General features: G+C 52.9%; 2 protein-coding genes across 3 annotated transcripts; both read right to left on the bottom strand.

Annotated features, from left to right (window-relative positions):
- Positions 1–78: 78 nt before the first annotated feature.
- On the bottom strand, positions 79–11,008 carry pdpr (pyruvate dehydrogenase phosphatase regulatory subunit). Of its 2 annotated transcripts, none has more exons than XM_053864421.1 (18): positions 10,615–11,008; positions 9,723–9,966; positions 8,028–8,161; positions 7,235–7,316; positions 6,442–6,605; positions 6,235–6,356; positions 5,361–5,478; positions 5,143–5,292; positions 4,502–4,694; positions 4,323–4,447; positions 4,092–4,247; positions 3,418–3,551; positions 3,197–3,345; positions 3,015–3,127; positions 2,856–2,950; positions 1,099–1,188; positions 844–1,026; positions 79–779 (listed from the first exon to the last, which is right to left on the bottom strand). In XM_053864421.1, exons 1-18 carry the CDS (start codon positions 10,886–10,888, stop codon positions 372–374), a joined length of 2,934 nt encoding a protein of 977 aa, XP_053720396.1. In that variant the 5' UTR covers positions 10,889–11,008; the 3' UTR covers positions 79–371. The 2 variants fall into 2 exon arrangements, with proteins under 2 accessions (XP_053720396.1, XP_053720397.1); XM_053864422.1 differs by lacking the exon at positions 10,615–11,008 and adding an exon at positions 10,317–10,436.
- Positions 11,009–12,914: 1,906 nt separating this feature from the next.
- pnoca (prepronociceptin a) lies at positions 12,915–15,097 on the bottom strand. Its single transcript, XM_053866181.1, has 2 exons — positions 14,978–15,097; positions 12,915–13,584 (listed from the first exon to the last, which is right to left on the bottom strand). Exons 1-2 carry the CDS (start codon positions 15,095–15,097, stop codon positions 13,030–13,032), a joined length of 675 nt encoding a protein of 224 aa, XP_053722156.1. The 3' UTR covers positions 12,915–13,029.
- Positions 15,098–19,846: the final 4,749 nt, after the last annotated feature.

Genomic DNA, 19,846 nt, shown 5'->3' with positions numbered 1-19,846 from the left:
TCTGCAGGACTGAGGCGAGCGGAGACACTTGCACAGGAAAGCATACAGTGAACGGCAGAGTGGATAAAAACACGGCGAGGACGAGCGGACGGGATGGAGAGGCTTTATATGTCATCCTCACACGGAGTCTCCTCACATTCCACAAGGTGCAAAGGCGCGGATTAAATAAAGGTCCAACACCAGAGGTTGCCGGGTGGATTCCCCTCTGCTGAGGAAGGCACTTGGCTGCTGAGGCGCTGACAGCAGCTGATATTGCACTTGGAGACTCGGGAGGCGGAGCTTTGCAGGAGTGACAGCAGCGCAGCCACCCTCCGACCCTGGAGGGGGCGCTGCAGTGGTGGGAGTGCGTGGCGGGGGCCACGGCGGTGCCCTCACTTCCCCTGCAGGTTGCTGAGCTCCAGCTCGTCCTTGCGGCGCTTCTGCTGGGTGAAGAGCGAGCTGAAGGGGTAGAGTTTGGCCTTGGCCGGGTAGCGCTGACCCGCGATGTCCACCTCATAGTCGCCGCGGTTGATGAAGTCGGGGGTGAAGGGTGTGGGCAGCCCCTCGGGCCCCGGCGGCGGAGACACGAAGCCCAGGCAGACGTGGCGCTCCAGCGTGTAGCTGAAGGCGCTGCTGGTGGTGGCACCGGCCAGATGGCCGTTTCGATAGATGGGCTCACCCCACCACGGCCACAGGTCCAGCTCCGTGTCGTGGTCGTCCAGAACCAACATGACGAAGCGGCGGAAGACACCGTCCTGGCGCTGCTGCAGCAAGGCCTGGCGCCCCACGAAGTCCCGGTCCTGCAGGAGGAGGAGGAGGGGTCAGGCTGAGACCAGGAGTCAAGGGGGGGGGGTTAACACTGACCGTGTCCAACTTGACTCGGAACTCGCGGCCACACTCCAGTGGCGTGGTGAAGGCGTCCAGGTCTTGACCCCAGAAGGCGAAGAACTTCTCGATGCGCAGGCTGCGGAGCGCGTAGTAGCCGGCGTTCCTGATGCCGTACTTCTGACCCACCGACATCACCTCGTTGTAGACGTGAAGAGCGTACTGCAGGGGGCGCCCACACACACACAGGTCAGACCCAGCACCAGGCCACCGGTGAGCAAGAGGTGAACCAACCTCGATGGGGATGTAGAGCATGAAGCCTGGTTCTCCAGTGTGAGTCATACTCATCACTCGGATGCCGTTGGCGTAGCCCACACTCATCTCCTGGACGCACACACACACACAGGAGAGCAGTGTTGAGGTCAGGACCACATCAAGCCAGACCCACACTGGAGATGTCAGGAGCCTCAAACTGATCCACCCCTGAGCCTCGGTGGCTGCAGGCTGACGTTGGTGAACCAAACAAGCAGCAGCAGCAGTCTGACCAACAACAGCCTTCTGACACGTGACTGGTGGGTCTCCTCCTGATGAGTGAGGCACAAACACCTGCCCCCAACTCTGGGCCTCTGCTGCAGTGTTTTTCACCCTCTCTCCAGCCACGGCACCTTGGTTCACAGCACCACAGGAACCTGGGCCACTGGTGCTTAAAGCCCTGTAGAAACTCCCTCTTCACTGGTGAAACCCTGGCTTGTTCTGTTGCCAGGCTGTTGGCAGAAACACATGGCAGAAAATGTCTTTGTTTCCCATGTGTCCAGAAAGAGGCGGCAATATGGCAAACTATATCATGGTTCATTGATGTGTGGACTGACTTGAAATCACTGTTTGGATGGGATCACTTCTCTTTTGCATGATGTGACTGGAGTTTCCAGACAAATGCTTGGCTTCTCTGCCTGAACTTGCTTCATAACAACAATGATTCTTTCTCTCTTCACATGTATTTTGTGGTGCGTTTAGTTGTTCAGAGCCACCTTTTAAAGCCCAGAGCCAACGTTGACAGTCCATGAGCATCAATGCAGTTTGGAAGTCAGACAGGTCAGGTTAGCTCTGTTAGCTCTGCGCTGCAGACAGTTTTTGGCCTGGTGGCGGCTCCCACAAGGATCCCTCCCTCCCTCCATGGTTCTGTGGTGAAGGTGTGTGGTCCAGTTAGAGGGGCATCAGCTTTAAAAACAGCTGGAAGTTGTTGAAGCACGTGAGCGGCTTCTTGGCTGTGAGTGTGTGGGAAGAGGTCATTTTCCCGTGACACACCTGACACTCTAGTGTGCCGCAGCACCCTGGCTGAAAAATTCTGGTTTAGTGGATCAGTGTGAGGCTCCTGATGAATATCCAAGACTAAAAACATTACAAAACTCAACAAAAGGCCAGAATCCTTCTTTCAACGATGACAGTTTTCTCTGTCGGTCTTGACCAGTCTGGCACATGTTACATCCAACACAATGAAGTCCAAGTCCGGGATGCTCACGTTTGGTCATCAGCAGCGAGTCGGGCGCTGTCACCGCTGAAGTGGGGGAGTGGGGCGCCAGGTATCAGTGAACGAGGGAGAAGGTTGCTCGCAGAGAGCATCAATCACATACTGTATGAAGTCACTCAGCAAGAAGTGCGTGAACCAATCAGCTTCACTTCAGGTGTCTGTCGCAAGTGCCATTAAATTTGCAATAAAACTGCTCTGAAACAGGTGTGTCCTACCCGAGTTAGCTCTCCCACTGAAGATAGGTCAACACACCCCTCCACTATTGCTGGAACATCTGTTTTGTGTTGTTGCTCACCATTAAAACTGAAACTTTGTATTTGCAGCCTTATACACTTTTGCGCCTCACTTTTGTTACACCCCCCCATTGTTACATGTGGCTCAGAAAATGCCCTGGAGCCGCGCCTGCCCATCCCGGGAGACTCATGTTGGGTTCACAGAGTGTGTTTCCTGGGTAACACACCGCTCACCTCCAGTACCAGCTCAGGCCTGTCACTGACCCATCTCTCTGGCCTGCTGCACTTACTTTACAGAACATGGACGGGAAGTGCTCCGGGGTCATGGAGACGTAGGAGAGCTCAGCCAGGACGTCCACGGCTCGCGGTCCGATCAGATTCAAGGCTGGAACAGAGACAGACCGTGAGCCCCGTCACGGCAGCACAGAGGTCCACACAGCACTGCTCACCAGTGTACTTCCAGCTGACGTCCTCCAGGTGCAGGTTCGGGTCACTGGGCATGTGCTTCTTCATCCAGGACCAGCAGTGGACCTGCTGGTCAGTGGGCGAGATGATGAAGAAGCTGCAACCACAGCGGTCAGAGGGTCAGCGTCAGCGGCCGCTCACAACTCAGGCCCGGCGGGCGACACACCTGTTCTTGCTGATGCGCACCACGCTGCAGTCGTTCTCGTAGCCCCCCCTGCTGTTCAGCATCCCGGTGTGCACGATGTGACCCACCGGCACGTCCAGGTCGTTGGCACAGAGGTGCTGCAGAAACTCCAGAGCCTCGTCACCACTGGACTGCAGAGACGCATGGCGCCAGTGTCACGACAAACCAGCACCTGTGAGACGCGCTCCGGCGCTGGAACTCACCGTCAGTTCAAACTTGGTGAAAGAGGACATGTCGATGACGCAGACGGCTTCTTTGCAGCACTTGACTTCAGCTCCCACAATGTCGAACCAGTCGGGTTTGTAGAAGGTCTTGCTCTGGTCCAGCGACAGCAGATCTGCAGCAAGGTGACACAGAGGTCATCTCTCGAACCTGCGCACGGACTGGGGCCGGAGCGCACTGCAGCACTTTCGCAGTGTTCATTTGTGTTCATTATCCCAGCGGTTCTTGGCTAACGGATAGACACCCCAGACACCAGAATCTGCACCTTTGAACTTCATCATGTGTTCAGTCTGTACTGACCATCACATTGTGCTAGATATGTTGATATTTTTTATCATGGTATGAACCCGACATCCAGCTTTGTTTGATTATTAACTTGTGTTTGCCATGTGTGGTGTCTAAAGACGGGAAACTAAACTCTCAGCTGACGTAGGTAAAGGGAGGGAAGGGATATACTTATACTTATGTAGATATATATATTTCATTTCATGTTCTCTAAAATCAATACAAATATTTGAAACAAAAAAAACCCATCAAGATATCAGGGTGAGTGGGTCTCAGTCCTCGGGGGAGAGGCCGGGGAAAGGGTGATGGACCTGACCAGGACAGAAATAGCAGCTTTGATTTCACTGGTGGTGAGTGGGAGCTGCTCTACCTTTCCCATGAGGGACGAAGTACTTGGGTCTCTCGAAGCCGTGCTTCTCCATCCAGCGCGCTCCCTGCGTGTCCAGCCGGTCGTACAGCGGACTGGTCCGGAGCTGGCGACCCGTCTGGAAGTCCCAGCGAGGGACCTTCAGCTCGTACAGAAGAGCTGGCGACACACACACAGGGGTCAGTGGGGGGAGCTCTGACCCCGGAGCCACCGCAGACCCACTCCTCTACTCACGCATGACCTCCATGACTCGGTGTCTCAGGAACGTCCGGCTGCTCTGAAGGTTCCCGAATCTTTTGATGTCCAGGGGCCAGACGTTGGCGGTGGGGTAACCGTAGGTCATCCACTCCGCCAGGTACCTTGAACACATCAGAATGAGCGAGTGGCGCCTCAGGCCGCGCCTCCTCACTCACTTGCCGGCTCCTCCGGCGTACGACAGTCCGGACGAGTTCATCCCAGCCAGCACGAAGTAGCCGGCCACGCCCGGAGTCTCCCCCATCAGACAGCGCATGTCAGGGGTGAAGGACTCGGGACAGTTGACCAGCTGATGGATCTCAGCTGACTCCAGGGCCGGCATCCTCCGCAGCAGGCTGCTGAGCATGGGCTCTGCAGGGGAACAAGGGAGGAAATAAAAATCATCAAAAAATGGTGGAAAAGATTTGTCCATGAACACGTTTTATCAGAGAATCCAATTCAATTTGTACTAAAAAAGACAGGAATAAAAACGTCAAATGGATATTCATGAAACGAAATGTATTAGATATGTAATAAAACATATCTAATACATATCTAATAAAACAAAAAAAAAAAAAATTCTCAAAGACAAAAAAATGGTAAGTGCAGAAAATAAAGTGATATAAAGTCGAAAATGAAACAAACTCAAGACCAGGTGAAAATCATCAAGTAAATGGTCATGTAAAAATAAATAAATTACAAAATAATCAGGTGCATCGTTCAAAAGCACATTGATTTTTAAGGTAAGGTCTAAATGATTATACTAAAATTTCATCAGAAGAATCGTGAGATGGAAAAAGCTCAACGACAAAAACCAGACCGAAGTGGTCCCAGTCCTCCTGCATGTTCTGGATCTCCAGCTGGTTCCGGCCCTCGGTGAAGATGGGTTTGGGGTTCTTCTCGAAGCCTCCGGACAGCAGTCCTCCCTGCCAGGGTCGGGCATAGATCCGGCCGTCCATGTCCAGCAGCACTGCGGAGCAGCACAGCCGGTTACGAGGGCCCGTGGGCCATGTGACCGGTGCGGGTCGGCGTCCGCACCTGGTGCGTCGGGGGGCAGCTGGTCCTGCAGGGGTTTGGTCAGCAGGTAGAAGTGCTCGCAGCCGTGGAGAGGAATGGAAATCTTGGTCTCACTGGCCTGACCCAACTCGTACGCCCACTGGAGGAGCAGACACAGCAGAGCGGGTGGAACCGTGTGGCCTCAGCAGAGGGCAGCCTGGGCTCTGGTGCCGGTCTAGACAGAACCGCAGAGCAGCAGCCAGTGGTTCCGACCGCTGCACGCCCGTCCCTGGTGGGTGGCCTGAGACCAGACCCTGGTGCCCCCCCCACTGGCTGCCCTCGGTCCATCTGCCTCTCCCATGTGTTCAGACAAGTGACACCAGAAATACTGCGTCTCGACTCAGCCGGGACCAAAATCCACACTGTGTTGACAAGGAAGCGCATCTGTCAACAACGGCTGAAACAATCTCCTGTCACGGTTCCTTGTCAACATCTTAGTGGATGATGGAGCAGTTCCCGGGGAAACACAAGTCGCCTGCCGCGTGGCACCATTTGGATCTCCTATCTGAGAATCATGTTTCTCTTTCAATCTCCTCGTTTCACCTGGTTTGTCTCCGACTTGTCTTGCTCCATTCAATTCATGATTCATGTCAAGGTAACTTCACTATTCACGTTCTCTTTTGTAAGAAATGCAAAAGACTTAAAACATTGGAAAAAAAAACACGTAAAAACAAAAAGTCCACAAACATCGTTTTCACATTCCAGTACATTATTTAAAGACATAGAATAATACAATATGAATGTTAAGACTTAAATGATATTATGGTACACACCAGGTCATCAAGTCAATGTCTCCCTGTATCTGTGTCTGTGTGTGGGTGTGGGTGTGCGAGACCTCGTGTGTCCGTGTCATTACCTGTCCAGCACAGTTGACAAAATATTCACACTCAACGGAGCCTCGGTCCGTCTCCACCGCCGTCACCTGACCTTTGTCCACCAGAACCTGCTGAACGCTGGTCCGGTCCAGGATCTGGACCCCTGCACGGGAGAGAGAGGTGGTGAGTCAGAGTGGCCCCAAGTGTGCGCGCGAGTGCGTGCGCGCGTGCGCGACCCAAAGCCTTGCCTTGAGCGGCAGCAGCCACGGCCAGCGCGTGGTTGACGTCGGGCGGCGACACCACGGCGTCAGCAGGCAGGTGCAGAGCTCCCACCAGGTCGTGGATGTTCACCAGCGGGTGCAGTTTTGCCACCTCTTTGGGTTTGATGATGTTGCAACTAATGCCCAGCACCCTGTGAGGACACGACAGAGTTCACCAAGGAACCTCTCCCTTTATCTCCCTCTTCTTGAGAGGATAAACACTCAGCGACGCTGGCTGGACGGCGCACACACACAACATTGCAAAACTAGAGTAAACGGGTGTCCTTTCAAGGTGTCAGGTGTGTTGTTCGACGTAAGAACAAAATCATTATTCACATCAGAGCATGCTGACGGAGGGAGAATTTGAGTTTATACAACGCAACTTCTAAAGGTGGAGCTCATCACTGGAGCATGACCACCGGGTGGTGACAGACCCATTACTTGGATCATTCTGGTATCAAATATTGGTATGATTAACTGTACAAACCTAAATTCAACAGATTTTCTATTTTTAAATTGAGTCACACTACTAGTATTTCCCTTTTTTATACTCTCTATATATATATAAATAGCTATTTGCTGTTTTGACAGCTGCTAGTCGCTTTAAACTAAACATTTAAAATACACATCTTTTTGTTTATCTCATTGACATAACAGCCACACTTGTCAGACATAAAGCACCTGTGTTCTTTCAACATTGTGACACAGTCAAACTGTTGCCGTACTACTAACTATACAGCAGCCCTGTATAGTTAGTAGTAGTAATAGTTCTGAGTCTCACTTGAGTCTGGACGCCAGGCGCTTCAGGGAGATGAGCCGGTCCTGGTTCTGGGCCAGACACAAAGATCCGGTGGTGACGTATCCTGAAACACAAACATCATTGATGAGAGCGTGTAGCGCCAGCAGCAGCGGGGTTTCAGTTTGTTTTTTGATTCGCCGTTGAGGTTGCTACACCAACGTGCCCTCCTACACTGGTGAGAACCCTTGGAAGGGCCACTCATAGGTGATATCAGAATGCTAAGACCAAACACTGGACTTTGCCAGTGCGGCTGGTCTGGAAACAAGGAAGCCGTGGTGAGGAAAGGACCAGATTTCATTAGAGAAGTGACTGCAGCCCACCCTAGAATCTTCTCTGATCAATCAACAATGGCATTTTAGCAGGAAGAGGAGGAATAGCTAGCTGCATGTTCCCAAAGATGAACATGCAGAGGCAGTTGACAAGGATGAAGAGCACATTCCGCTCATCCAGAACAACCACCACCCTGGGGGTCAACGTGGATGGACCCCGGAAACTGCCAGCGCTGCAAAGGTGCAGTTCTGGACAGTTCTGCAGTTCTTTGACTTTTGAACAGGACTTTTCCAAGACAAACTTAAGGACAGCGTGGTCAGTGACAATCCTGATCTTTGGTCTCCACCTGTCTCTGTTGGCTATTCTTCATAGCATTTTTGGGCTACAGGGAGAAAAATAAGATCACACTCAAGAAACAGGCCAGTGACACACAGGCTTCGGTGGAGTGGCACCGTCATGCAGCTGTAGCTAAGAATGGAGGAGCACGCGGCTGAGAATATCTCACCAGTCTTGACGCCGGTCTCCTGCTCCAGCTGCTGATAGAGATTGTTGGAGTAGTTGGCCATCTGGCACTCGATGGTGATGGGTTTAGCCACGCTGACGATGCCGGCGCACAATCTGGTGGTCCCTGCACCGAGTCTGACAACGAGACCATCACAGATAATCCAGACCTGCTTCTGCTCACTGCTACAACTGAAGGTTAACATCATGTGGTCTTCTGTGTCAGTTTGATGTCACTTCCAGGGGGGCGCCAGTAAAATCGGCAGGCCGGCAGATGATGATGTCATCACACTCCTGAGACCACGCCAAATTTCAAAGGCTACTATTCGATGGCCATTTCACGCAACAGCCGCCGCGATGCGCTCCTCAGTGGAGGAAGCCACGGAGTAATCGCAACTTGCATCAACAGAATTGGAGCAGAGGTGCAACACACAAAGCATTTGACCTCACACAGAACAGGCGCGTTAGAAGGAGTTCATATCACGGGACAAACTGGTTCAGTAGCAGTCAACTGGCTTGGGTTTAGTTAACCCTCCAGCCAGTTCCTTCAATGGAATGTTCCACTCTGACAACTCCACTTCAAAAGGCTGTAGCTTGAAAACTGCTAGATCTGGTGGCGTACTGACAGAGAAGAGACGGTCTTCAGAGAGACCCACAGTTGGGGGAGATTAGACTTGCCTCTTTTGAGACACAGCGTTTGAGTGAAGTGCCACCGTGTGCTCCATGAAGGATCCTGATCCGACGCAGTGGCATGGCAAGTCAAGGCTGCCAGCTGAGCGCCAGGTCACGTGACCTGTGGTAGCAGGGGGCTAAGGCATAGCCCTGTGATTCACCATGTTGCCGGTTGGCATCCAGCATATGTCTCTTGTGCATTTGTTTTTAAATGAATGCATTTTACAGTGATCCTGTTTGAAAAATCAAACTAAATAACAAGGTAATTCACTGTGTTTTTAACAACCAATCAATGATCCCCAAAGATCCTAATAAAACGTTTGAATTTCGCTCAATACCAGTTTGGTTAACAAGGTGCGCAGCCTGAATCCTGCTCCTCCTCCTGCCAACACCGGACCCATCACCTGCAGCCTCCTGGAGGGAGACTTAATGCTGCTTCCTTTTCATTTTTTGTGAATTAGCTCAAACAAACGGCAACGTCAGGGAGGATGGGATGGCAGCTATGGAGGAGCGACGCAAGTGTTGGAAAGGACTCTGCTGTCAGTTGTGTGTTGCACCTGTGTAACGCTGCGCCCCTGATGCCATTTGATTTATTTACTGCTTCATGGCGCATGCATTGTCTCCCACAGCTACATGTGAAAGGCAAAAGTACTCGCTGTCATTATTCACTCCACTACTCAGAAAGACCCCCGGCATGGCGCCCAGATAAAGGTCACCAGCGACATCATGCAGCTTTGCATTGAAACACTGGCTGTTTCATATTTCAGAGCAACTCACTTGTTGGTTAAGAAAGGCTTGTCATGTTAACCCACATGACTTTTATCGATGTTTACCAGTGTTGCCGTGGAGACCACCAAACACGAGACGGAGTCCAGATGGAAACCAATGAGGGGTGAGACCAAACTGAACGATGCGTCTCTAGGATTGATGAAAATGATGCTTCAGTTTGGCCTGGCTCGTGGCCCCCTCACTGGTCACGGTCTCGACTCTGCCTCGGACAAGTTTGACAGAAGCCTGTGCGCGGTACCTGCCCTGCTCCAGCAGGATGATGTCAGTCCAGCCCAGCTTGGCCAGGTGATAGGCCACGGACGTGCCCACGATTCCCCCTCCGCAGATGACCACCCGGGCCTGGCTGGGCAGGGGCGGCAGGGAGGAGGTGGACAGAAGCCTGCTGACCCATCTGTGACCCGGGGGTGGGAGCAGCAGCCGAGGCAGCAGGACGGGGGTCAGAGCCCTGGAGCTCCGCACACAGCTGCACATAGCAGGGCCGCCTGGAAGCGGACACGACATTAGACAGCGCGCTCCGACATGAGCTTCTTGACAGACACACGACCAAGACATGGCGGTGCAGCCGGAGGTGAAGGTGAACTTGAGCTGTCACACTCGGCTCACGTCTGCCTCACAACTGAGCCGCCGCTGTAGCAACTCCTCCACCTGTGGCGAGTCGTCTCACACACACACCTCTCTGTGATACACACTGTTTACTGGAGACTGAGGAGTAAGTCACTGGCTTGGAATGACAGCTAGCATGAAGCTAGAAGCTAAAGAAGCCCGCTCACATCGCGCCAAAGTTCAGCTGCGACCGTTGACAGCGAGTCATTGCCCAGAGCTGTAAACTCACCTTGGTCACTCCACTGCAACCGTTCTGCGCCCTGCAGCGGCAGATATGTTTACACGGCGATGCGATATGAAGGAACTCCGGTTTGCCAACAACAGTGGGCGCCACCGTCACACCCGCGACAATAACAAAGTACACTTCCGGTTTGGATTTTCAACATTATAGCGCCCTGTAACTGTACAGCGGTGGACTTAACTACCAAGGAGGTTATGACCGCAGAGATTTTATTCTGAAATAAAACTCAAGATACCGAGGTGTGTTATGTTTCCGGAACAGTTTTAAAACATGCATGATCCCTTACTTTGAAATGCAAAAGACGGACATCCTGTCCTGACGAAGACGTCGTGGATCGTGTGGTAAATGCCAATCAGTTCGGTGAACGGTGGAATCCAGACGTTTGCAGCCAGTGTTTCCGAGTGAGGAGCTCGGTCCACACACTTCCAGGACTCAGCTTCACGTGTGAACACGCTGGGGTTCTTCCACCGTTGCCATGACGGACAGTCACGCCGCGTCGCTTGTTGCTGACGCGGGTTTGAAAGCGTGCATGAGATGAACAAATGCCGTTGAAGAATCATCTCGCAGCTCTGACGTCACGGTGGCCGCGCTGCTGCGGCTGAGAACGTCGTCACCAGCCACACACATCCGCATCACCTTCACTGATGAACCATGACACCAGACAGCAGTGACCTGGGTGAACGGAGGTGTCCGTTTGTTTATGACCGGCCGGTAGAGGGCGGTGCCATTCCTCCTTGGACGGGTTCATTCAGGGTCACGGCTTTCATGGGCGTCACACCTCTGTCATCAGAATCAGAAAAACGGGAAATTGTGTTTGTGACATGCTCTGTACACAACATATCACAATAAATTAAAAAGAAATAATATCATAAAGTGCAAAACAAAAGTGATACAAAAGACCTCTCCTGTGGCGCTCGGTCTTTGATATGGGCAGTCTCAGTCTGATGGTCCGTGTGCTTCTGTACTGGACCAGGAGCAGATGGAGGGGGTGGGTGATGTTGAAACCAAGGATGCTCCTCCGCCATAACCGTCTCCAAGGAGTCCGGTTTCACCCCCACCACATCACCGGCTTTGCGGATGAGTCTGTTGAGTCTGTTGGCGTCCGCCACCGTTAACCGCCAACAGAATTGCACTGGACACCACCGGCTCATAAAACGGACCTGAGCCTCCTCGAGAAGTAGAGACGACTCTGACCCTTTTTTGTAAGGGGCCTCAGTGTTCCGAGCCCAGTTCAAGATATTTATTTCATCACTTCCTTTCGCAGTTCAACCCGTGGCGTTTCATCGTTTGATCAACAGGAACTATAATTTAATGTTAGAATTCATTTAGTAATTTAATCACTCTGTGGTTGAGAGAGAACTAACATTTGCTTTGGCATCAGGCGGTTAGACAATGTGTCTCTGTTTGTCCTCAACATCTTGCCTGGCTATTTCCCGTATTACCTTGAAATCCTCCCCTTTCTTCCCCCCATCAGTTCACATTGACCTGCTCTTCATCTCGTGGACTGGCCTGATGTGTTTCCTGGCTTCCCTCCAGTGTTGTGCAGGTCTGGTCCTCCTCGACACTTGGCGGCGCCCTGAATCCGATGCTCAGCGTTCCATGCCTCCATGCAGCAGGACGTGAGGAAGGGCAACACCGTGGCGACGTGTTTCGATGATGAAGCTCTCTGTCACTCACAGGCTGTGATTCTTTACAATAACTAAAGAATTGATTTGACTTCACCTTCCTGTGGAAAACGAATCCACTGCCACCGTGGAACATGTCAGCAGCTGGACTGGTGACTGGTCTGTGTGGGTTCCTCAGGAGAACAAAAGAGCCACGGACACAGAGGGATTTGCTGCCAGACCAGCCACGAGAGAAATAACCAACTGTTTTTATTGACATGTTAAACCCAGCTATTTACAGTCTTCATGATCTCAGGGTCAACCTGAAGTGGGATGATGTCACAGAGGAGCGGCAGAATAGTCGCGGGTCCCATTTCCTGCTGCTCCTCAGTCAGAATCTTCCGTGTTATTTAACCAACAGAAAAACAAGAATCGTTTTCAATCCGTCAACAACAACAAACTGGATCAGCTCTTTGCGTTTTCTGTGTGTTGAATTGTCATGCTAGCTAGCGTAGCGCGTTCTAAATGTTGTACTGTGGGGAGAGGGATCCGGCCATTTCTAGCGAGCCGGCCAAGTTGTGTTGTTTGGCTGCTACGCTTTGATCTGGATCAGCTGAGTAGAAAGCACCATGGCAGAGGTCGTAATAGACTCTGCCTCCCTGGAGTCGTCCTCGGGTCTGCTGATCTCAACCTGTCCTCCGTGCCTCCCTCCAGTCCCAGCTTCAGCAGGTTCATTATAGAACCCATCTGGAGATGTTGTGTGATCTTTGTGGGTCCAGAAGTCCAGGCCCGCTGAGGCGCCTGGACATCTGGACCAGTCTGTCAGAGGAGCCGAGGCGTTTATTCCCACCGCTCCCTCAACGCACTGCTCTCTCTCGGGCTGATGTCAGACATCTTGCAGGTCAAAGGTCACCGGGTCACATGGCTTCTGACTCGGTTTGTCGTTGAAACCAGAAACAAGTCGACTCTTGTTTTTGTGGTTGTGAAGTGAAGTGAAGCAGGGAGTCAGAGTGAAACAACAATCAAAAGCGTGACCCGCCAACCATCTTTGGAGGACAAAACGGAGAAGATAGTGAAGCAGGAAAGGCGAGGCCTCTCTAGACGTGGTTCTGCTGAGTCAGGTCCTGGGACACGCTGTTGAACTCGCTGGCGCGGGCGCTCATGCCCAGATACTGCTTGAGGAACTCACTGAAGCGTTTCTGGTTGTTCCACTTGCGCGCAGACTTGCGGATGCCGATGAAGCCGCCGTAGCGCTTCTGGTAGGACCTGGCCGGAGACATGAACTTCCTGTAGCCGTGTCTCCCTTTGACAAAGCCGCCGAAGCGCTTGGCGAGGCTGAGCCCCACGTCGCCCTCGCCGCCCGCCGCCACATCCTGACCCGCCTCCTCCTGCCCGGTCTCCTCCTGGTACTCGTCCCCAAAAGCCAGGTCGACGTTTGTCTTGCTGCCCAGATGTTGGAACCTCTCCAGGGCCGTGGGCAGAAGCAGCTCCGTCTCCACCGGGTCCTCCTGCTGAGGGAACAAGGCCTCCGCCTGCTCCTCAGACCTTTTACTGACATCCACGTTCAGCCAGGAGCCTGCTGACAGCAGAGCTCTCCGACAGTCCCAGGACAACGCTGGAGGTCCACTGCCTTCACACCCCAGGAGACACACCTGAGAAGGGAAGAGAGATCAGAAGTGCGATAACAAGTCCTCCACCTCCTTCATCCTCCTCTTCTCTTCATGCCCTCATCCATCATCTAACTCGGAGTGCTTCCTTGTCTTCATCTCGCTCTCCCTATCTTTGTTTCCCAACTTCGTTTCTGATGCTGCTCCTGACCTCAGTGTCTCCATCTGACTCTTCTCACTCTGACTCCCGAGTCTCGATGGCAGTGACTCTGCTGGCCTACAAAGCTCCTCCCTCATCTCTGTCCATCACTCGGATCGTTGTCCAAACACATCAACTCTTCTCACTCCTTCATCGCCTTTCTCTCTTGCTGCACTTCAGTGACATCAAAAATGGCAGAGGAGCTTATGGAGGACAAAATGAAAAAAAGTGGCTGCTGGAGATAAGAACTCTTGTTTCACTGAGTAGACATGTGCTTTTGTTGATGAATGTATTGGTCAGTCTGGAGAGTGAACATGTGGGTGTGTGTGTGTTTAAGCATATCTATCCTGGTAAGGTCCAAATTTTGGGAAAACGCCTTCATGTAGGGCCCTGTGGGGACCTCAGTTTGAGGATGAAACTTCAAAAGAACTGGGTGATTCTCACTGGGTTCCAGTTTGGTCCAGAGTCCTGCTTCAGGTGAGCCGTGTGCTGAGGGGGGGAGGCTGGGGAAAGGGTGACGGCCAGGAGGGGTCCCCACAAGGACAGAGGGACAAACCTGCGTGTGTGTGATAATGGTTTTAGAGCCTCCTAAAGTAATCCCCCTGTTGTCGCTCAGCATCAGATTGACTGTTGTGCTAAAGAGAAAAGAGGAATCGATAGGATCTGATAGCGTGTTATCTGCGAGTGTCGTGATGAAGGTGTGCGTGTGTGTTGGCTTCATCATGTCAGGTCGGGTGGTGGCTTGTGTTTGTCCAGGTGAGTCGCTGCTGCGTGTCAGCCTCTGTCCGCACCATGGACCCAGCCTCATCCTGCCGTGACCCCGCCGTGACCCCGGCTCCGGCGCTGAATCTCCTCAAAAGAGCAGCGGACGTGAATCACATTCCTCCTCAGGATTCAATTAACGTCAAGACCCGAGCTGACGCGCCGGAGGCTCGCTCAGTTGAGTCACATGGAGTTTGTCTTCGTCAGAGTTGTGTTTGTGTGGCTCTCGTCTTCCCGCCAGCACGGCGGCCACGGCCACGCAGCGCCGTCTGTGGACATTTGTGTGTGTGTTTTCCAATTCTTGGAAAAAGGCCACCTTGTGGGGCCCATTTGGCAGGCCCTCACAAGGTTCAGCCTCAAGTGGAGGGTGAACGCATCAAAGTCAGTGGGTGATTCCAGTTTGGTCTGGAGTGGAGTTAGCTTTAGGGGGAGAGGCAGTACAAGTGTGTGTGTGTGTGCGCGCGTGTGTGTCCTCACCATGGCGCTGAAGCCGACCTGTTTGGCCAGCAGGTTGCTGCAGGTCAGACAGTCGCTCTGGCAGTCGCTGTGTCCAGTGTCACACCAGCAGAGCAGCAGGAGAAGCAGCAGCGTCCTCATGGTGGCGCACCTGCGGACCACACGCACACACACACGCACGCTGACTGAAGACGCCACGCCTCCTGGTGGAGGGTGACCTGACACTACAGGTGTCTGAGGCGACTGTGACGTCACGAACAGCAGATCAATGATGGCGCTCAATCATCACCCCGCACACGCGCGAGGACGTGCGCCTTCAGTGTCGTGCCGCGGAACTGCGTGAACAAACCTGCGGCTGTGAGCGCGGCTGCAGGTCACATGACCTGCACTCCGGTTGACTGGAGGTGATTGGCTCGTGCTCTGGAGCCGGGAAGAAGAAGCGCGCGGGTCACGTGACGGCGGTGAGGCCAGGTGTGTGGCGGGTTCCCCGGGAGCCGAGAGGCGCTTCCAGCCAATGACCGCTTTCACTGAGCTGATCCACCAGCCAATCAGGCGGCTGGTCCTCGTTCCGAGACGAGAGCGCTCTAATCCGTGAGGAGAAATGAAAGTTTGGCGCAAGTCAAGCGTGACGGCGCCACCGTCCCGGTTATCGTCTCAGCAGCGCGCGGCGAGAGCGAGCCTCGCTCCTCGGCCACAGGGGAATGAGTGAGTCACAAAGCCGGATTATTCGCGCTCCAGCGCTGCCGGGGTTCGCGCCAGACCTCGTCCAGGATGTGGCATTATTCTAACCGTCCCAGGACGTTATTTCCCGCAGTCCAGGACGTGACTCGCACATGAGTGGCACTGGGCTGCACTCGCTGTGCTCGTGGGACTCGTCAGTGAGTCCAAGTCACCTTCCGCTCAGGAGACTCAAGTGAGGCGGGCTGTGTTTCCGTTTTTGGTTTAGACCCATGCGGCTGCAGAGGTCGCAGGTGACCACCATCATCTTCACCACCACCACCACCATCATCTTCACCTCCAGCACCATCCTCATCCTCCTCTTCACCAACATCCTCCTCTTCACTACCATCCTCATCCTCCTCTTCACTACCACCCTCCTCTTCACCATCATCCTCATCCTCCTCTTCACTACCACCCTCCTCTTCACCACCATCCTCCTCTTCACCACCATCATCCTCTTCACTACCATCCTCATCCTCCTCTTCACCACCATCCTCATCCTCCTCTTCACCACCATCCTCCTCTTCACCATCATCATCCTCTTCACTACCATCCTCATCCTCCTCTTCACCACCATCCTCATCCTCCTCTTCACCACCATCCTCCTCTTCACCACCATCATCCTCTTCATCACCATCCTCATCCTCCTCTTCACCACCATCATCCTCTTCATCACCATCCTCATCCTCCTCTTCACCACCATCATCCTCTTCATCACCATCCTCATCCTCCTCTTCACTACCACCCTCCTCTTCACCATCATCCTCATCCTCCTCTTCACTACCACCCTCCTCTTCACCACCATCCTCCTCTTCACCACCATCATCCTCTTCACTACCATCCTCATCCTCCTCTTCACCACCATCCTCATCCTCCTCTTCACCACCATCCTCCTCTTCACCATCATCATCCTCTTCACTACCATCCTCATCCTCCTCTTCACCACCATCCTCATCCTCCTCTTCACCACCATCCTCATCCTCCTCTTCACCACCATCCTCATCCTCCTCTTCACTACCACCCTCCTCTTCACCACCATCATCCTCTTCACCACCATCCTCCTCTTCACTACCACCCTCCTCTTCACCACCATCCTCCTCTTCACCACCATCATCCTCTTCACTACCATCCTCATCCTCCTCTTCACCACCATCCTCCTCTTCACCACCATCATCCTCTTCATCACCATCCTCATCCTCCTCTTCACCACCATCATCCTCTTCACCACCATCCTCCTCTTCACTACCACCCTCCTCTTCACCACCATCCTCCTCTTCACCATCATCATCCTCTTCACTACCATCCTCATCCTCCTCTTCACCACCATCATCCTCTTCATCACCATCCTCATCCTCCTCTTCACTACCATCCTCTTCTTCACCACCATCCTCCTCTTCACCATCATCCTCCTCTTCACTACCATCCTCTTCTTCACCACCATCCTCCTCTTCATCATCCTTCTCTTCCTCCTTGTGGGACTCGTCAGTGAGTCCAAGTCACCTTCCGCTCAGGAGACTCAAGTGAGGCGGGCTGTGTTTCCGTGTTTGGTTTAGAGTCATGCGGCAGGTGCCGGAGTTGCCTCGCCGCCATCAGCGAGTTGTGATGGTCGCTCTTCGACTTCACAGCTCGAGCTGGAACGGCGAGCGGCAGGTGTAAGCAGAAGAACGAGCCCGTCTCCATGGTAACGTCTCTGCGGCTTGACGAGCTGTTTGACAGGTAATGAAACGTTCACTTAGTCTTCTGCTGAAATTCAGACGCGAGTTTGGCGACGTGTCAGCTTGACAGACGGCCCCGCCTCGGCCCACTCGCAACACAATTGGCTCTTTGTTTCAATATTGATTCCTCAGCGACATGTTTGACAGCGCTAGTCTCGCGGCACAGGTCCAGTTCCGCCGCCAGAACCAGCCCCGGACCCGTGTTCTGCCAGAGGGTCAGCGCCTGCGCCTGGATTTGCTCCTCCCCTCAGGTGAATCCACACCTGGCTTTACTGAGGCCAAGCCTCATCATCATCATCGTCATCATCATCGTCACCATCATCATCATCATCATCCTCATCCTCATCATCATCATCATCATCATCATCATCATCATCATCACCATCATCATCATCATCATCATCATCATCATCACCATCCTCATCCTCCTCTTCACCATCATCATCACCATCATCACCACCATCATCATCATCATCATCATCACCATCATCATCATCATCACCACTATCATCATCATCTTCATCATCATCATCATCACCATCATCATCATCATCACCATCATCATCATCCTCACCATCATCATCATCACCATCATCATCATCATCGTCACCATCATCATCATCACCATCATCATCATCATCACCATCATCACCATCATCACCATCATCATCTTCATCATCACCATCCTCATCCTCCTCTTCACCATCATCATCACCATCATCACCACCATCATCATCATCATCATCATCACCATCATCATCATCATCACCACCATCATCATCACCATCATCATCATCATCATCACTATCATCATCATCTTCATCATCATCATCATCACCATCATCATCATCATCACCATCATCATCATCATCATCATCATCATCACCATCATCATCATCATCGTCACCATCATCACCACCATCATCATCATCATCATCATCACCATCATCATCATCATCACCACCATCATCATCACCATCATCCTCTTCACCACCATCCTCCTCTTCACCATCACCATCATCATCATCATCACCATCATCACCATCATCATCACCATCATCATCTTCATCATCACCATCATCATCACCATTATCTTCATCATCATCACCATCCTCATCCTCCTCTTCACCATCATCATCATCATCATCATCACCCCCAGTTGTGTGGGAGTCAGCTCGACCCTCTGGTGGAACTGGATGGTGAAGCAGTGCAGGTCCTGACCTCCCAAGCCTCCAGGCTCTGGTGTGGATGGAGGTGACCCAGGTGGGATGGTCAGGACAGGAATCCAACGAGGCAGCGTTGACTCCATCACTCAGACGGCAGCAGCGGAGGGAAGCCGTTAAGCGGATCAGCCTGTGAGTGGATATTTCCTGCGTCGATCAGGCAGATTGATTTTATTTAGAATCTCTCAGCAGCGGCAGAGGGAAAGCCTTCGCCTCCTAACATACTGAGATGCTTCATCTCATGGGACTGGCTCCGTCAGTAACGCGGTTAGTGGAACCTGCGTCTTCTCCTCTTGACAAGTCCGACCAGGACGGAGATTGACTCTCTGAATGATGGCGCTATTGATGAAATGACTCCTGGTGGTTTGGGGCTTTATGGAATGTCATGGAAAGAGAGGAGATGGTATCTTATTGATCCCTGTTGGTGGAGTGTTCTCCACAGGTCATGTGATCGATGTCCCACAGGTGGGACACGCGGCGACGGACGGGGGTAAGATGGAGGAATAATAGGATTAGCCAGGATGAATGGATGAGGTGGGCTAGGGTTGGGTCGATAGGAAGAGGTGGGATGGGGCGGAATAAAATGGAAGGTGATGGTGATGACACGGGAGCCGCTGGATTAGGATAGATTAGGTGGGGAGAGTAGGTAATGGGGGAGGAGAAGCTAGGCTGGAGGGGGGCGGGGCAGAGAATGGAGGAGGAACAGAGAGGGACGTGGTGGTGTGGTCTGGCACGGGACTTCAGCGCTGACAGGTCCATCTCCATCCTGAGCCCGGCGCTTCTTCTGGAGAACTGGACCCATTCAGACGCTTGAAGTTGGAGAAGAAGAGATGACAGGGCGGGAATCAAAGCTGGTGGAGGGGAGTTTGTTCCTGTCTGAGAGCTTCAGGATCACTGCTGAGACTCTGGAAGACGGGAACCTTCTCCTCTCTAGGAGCAGGCGACAGGCGCCTGGGACACGAGGGTCGTGAGACGCCCGGCTGGGTGAGGAGCGCGTCAGCATCCCAGCCTCTGAGACCGTCGGGGTCACGGAGGTGTGGCCGCAGGCTAATGAGCCCAAGTGAGCGCCTCGTTTAACTCAGCAGTTATCGACGCTCAGCTCGCCCACTTGTCACTGGAGGCACAGCGGTGAAGCTCCAGTTCACCTGGGGGTCACGTCGAGGGGGCACCGCCTCTGACTTGGCGCTGAAGGAGCCGAATCTGATCCAGGGCACAGAGCACAGCCAGTGACA

This window comes from Synchiropus splendidus, chromosome 5, assembly GCF_027744825.2.
Source record: "Synchiropus splendidus isolate RoL2022-P1 chromosome 5, RoL_Sspl_1.0, whole genome shotgun sequence".
Taxonomy (NCBI): Eukaryota; Metazoa; Chordata; class Actinopteri; order Syngnathiformes; family Callionymidae; genus Synchiropus; species Synchiropus splendidus.
Note: the sequence above shows the minus strand (reverse complement) of the source record. Positions and strands in the feature narration are given on the sequence as shown.

What these genes read in the sequence shown, in the direction of transcription:
- pnoca (XM_053866181.1), bottom strand. Translation starts at nt 15,097, where the DNA reads ATGAGGACGCTGCTGCTTCTCCTGCTGCTCTGCTGGTGTGACACTGGA. An exon ending in AGGTCGGCTTCAGCGCCATG is followed by an intron (nt 13,585 to 14,977) that starts GTGAGGACACAC and finishes TTCCCTTCTCAG; the next exon opens with GTGTGTCTCCTGGGGTGTGA.
- pdpr (XM_053864421.1), bottom strand. Translation starts at nt 10,888, where the DNA reads ATGATTCTTCAACGGCATTTGTTCATCTCATGCACGCTTTCAAACCCG. An exon ending in GTGCGCATCAGCAAGAACAG is followed by an intron (nt 3,128 to 3,196) that starts GTGTGTCGCCCG and finishes CTGTGGTTGCAG; the next exon opens with CTTCTTCATCATCTCGCCCA. An exon ending in TGCTCTACATCCCCATCGAG is followed by an intron (nt 1,027 to 1,098) that starts GTTGGTTCACCT and finishes CGCCCCCTGCAG; the next exon opens with TACGCTCTTCACGTCTACAA.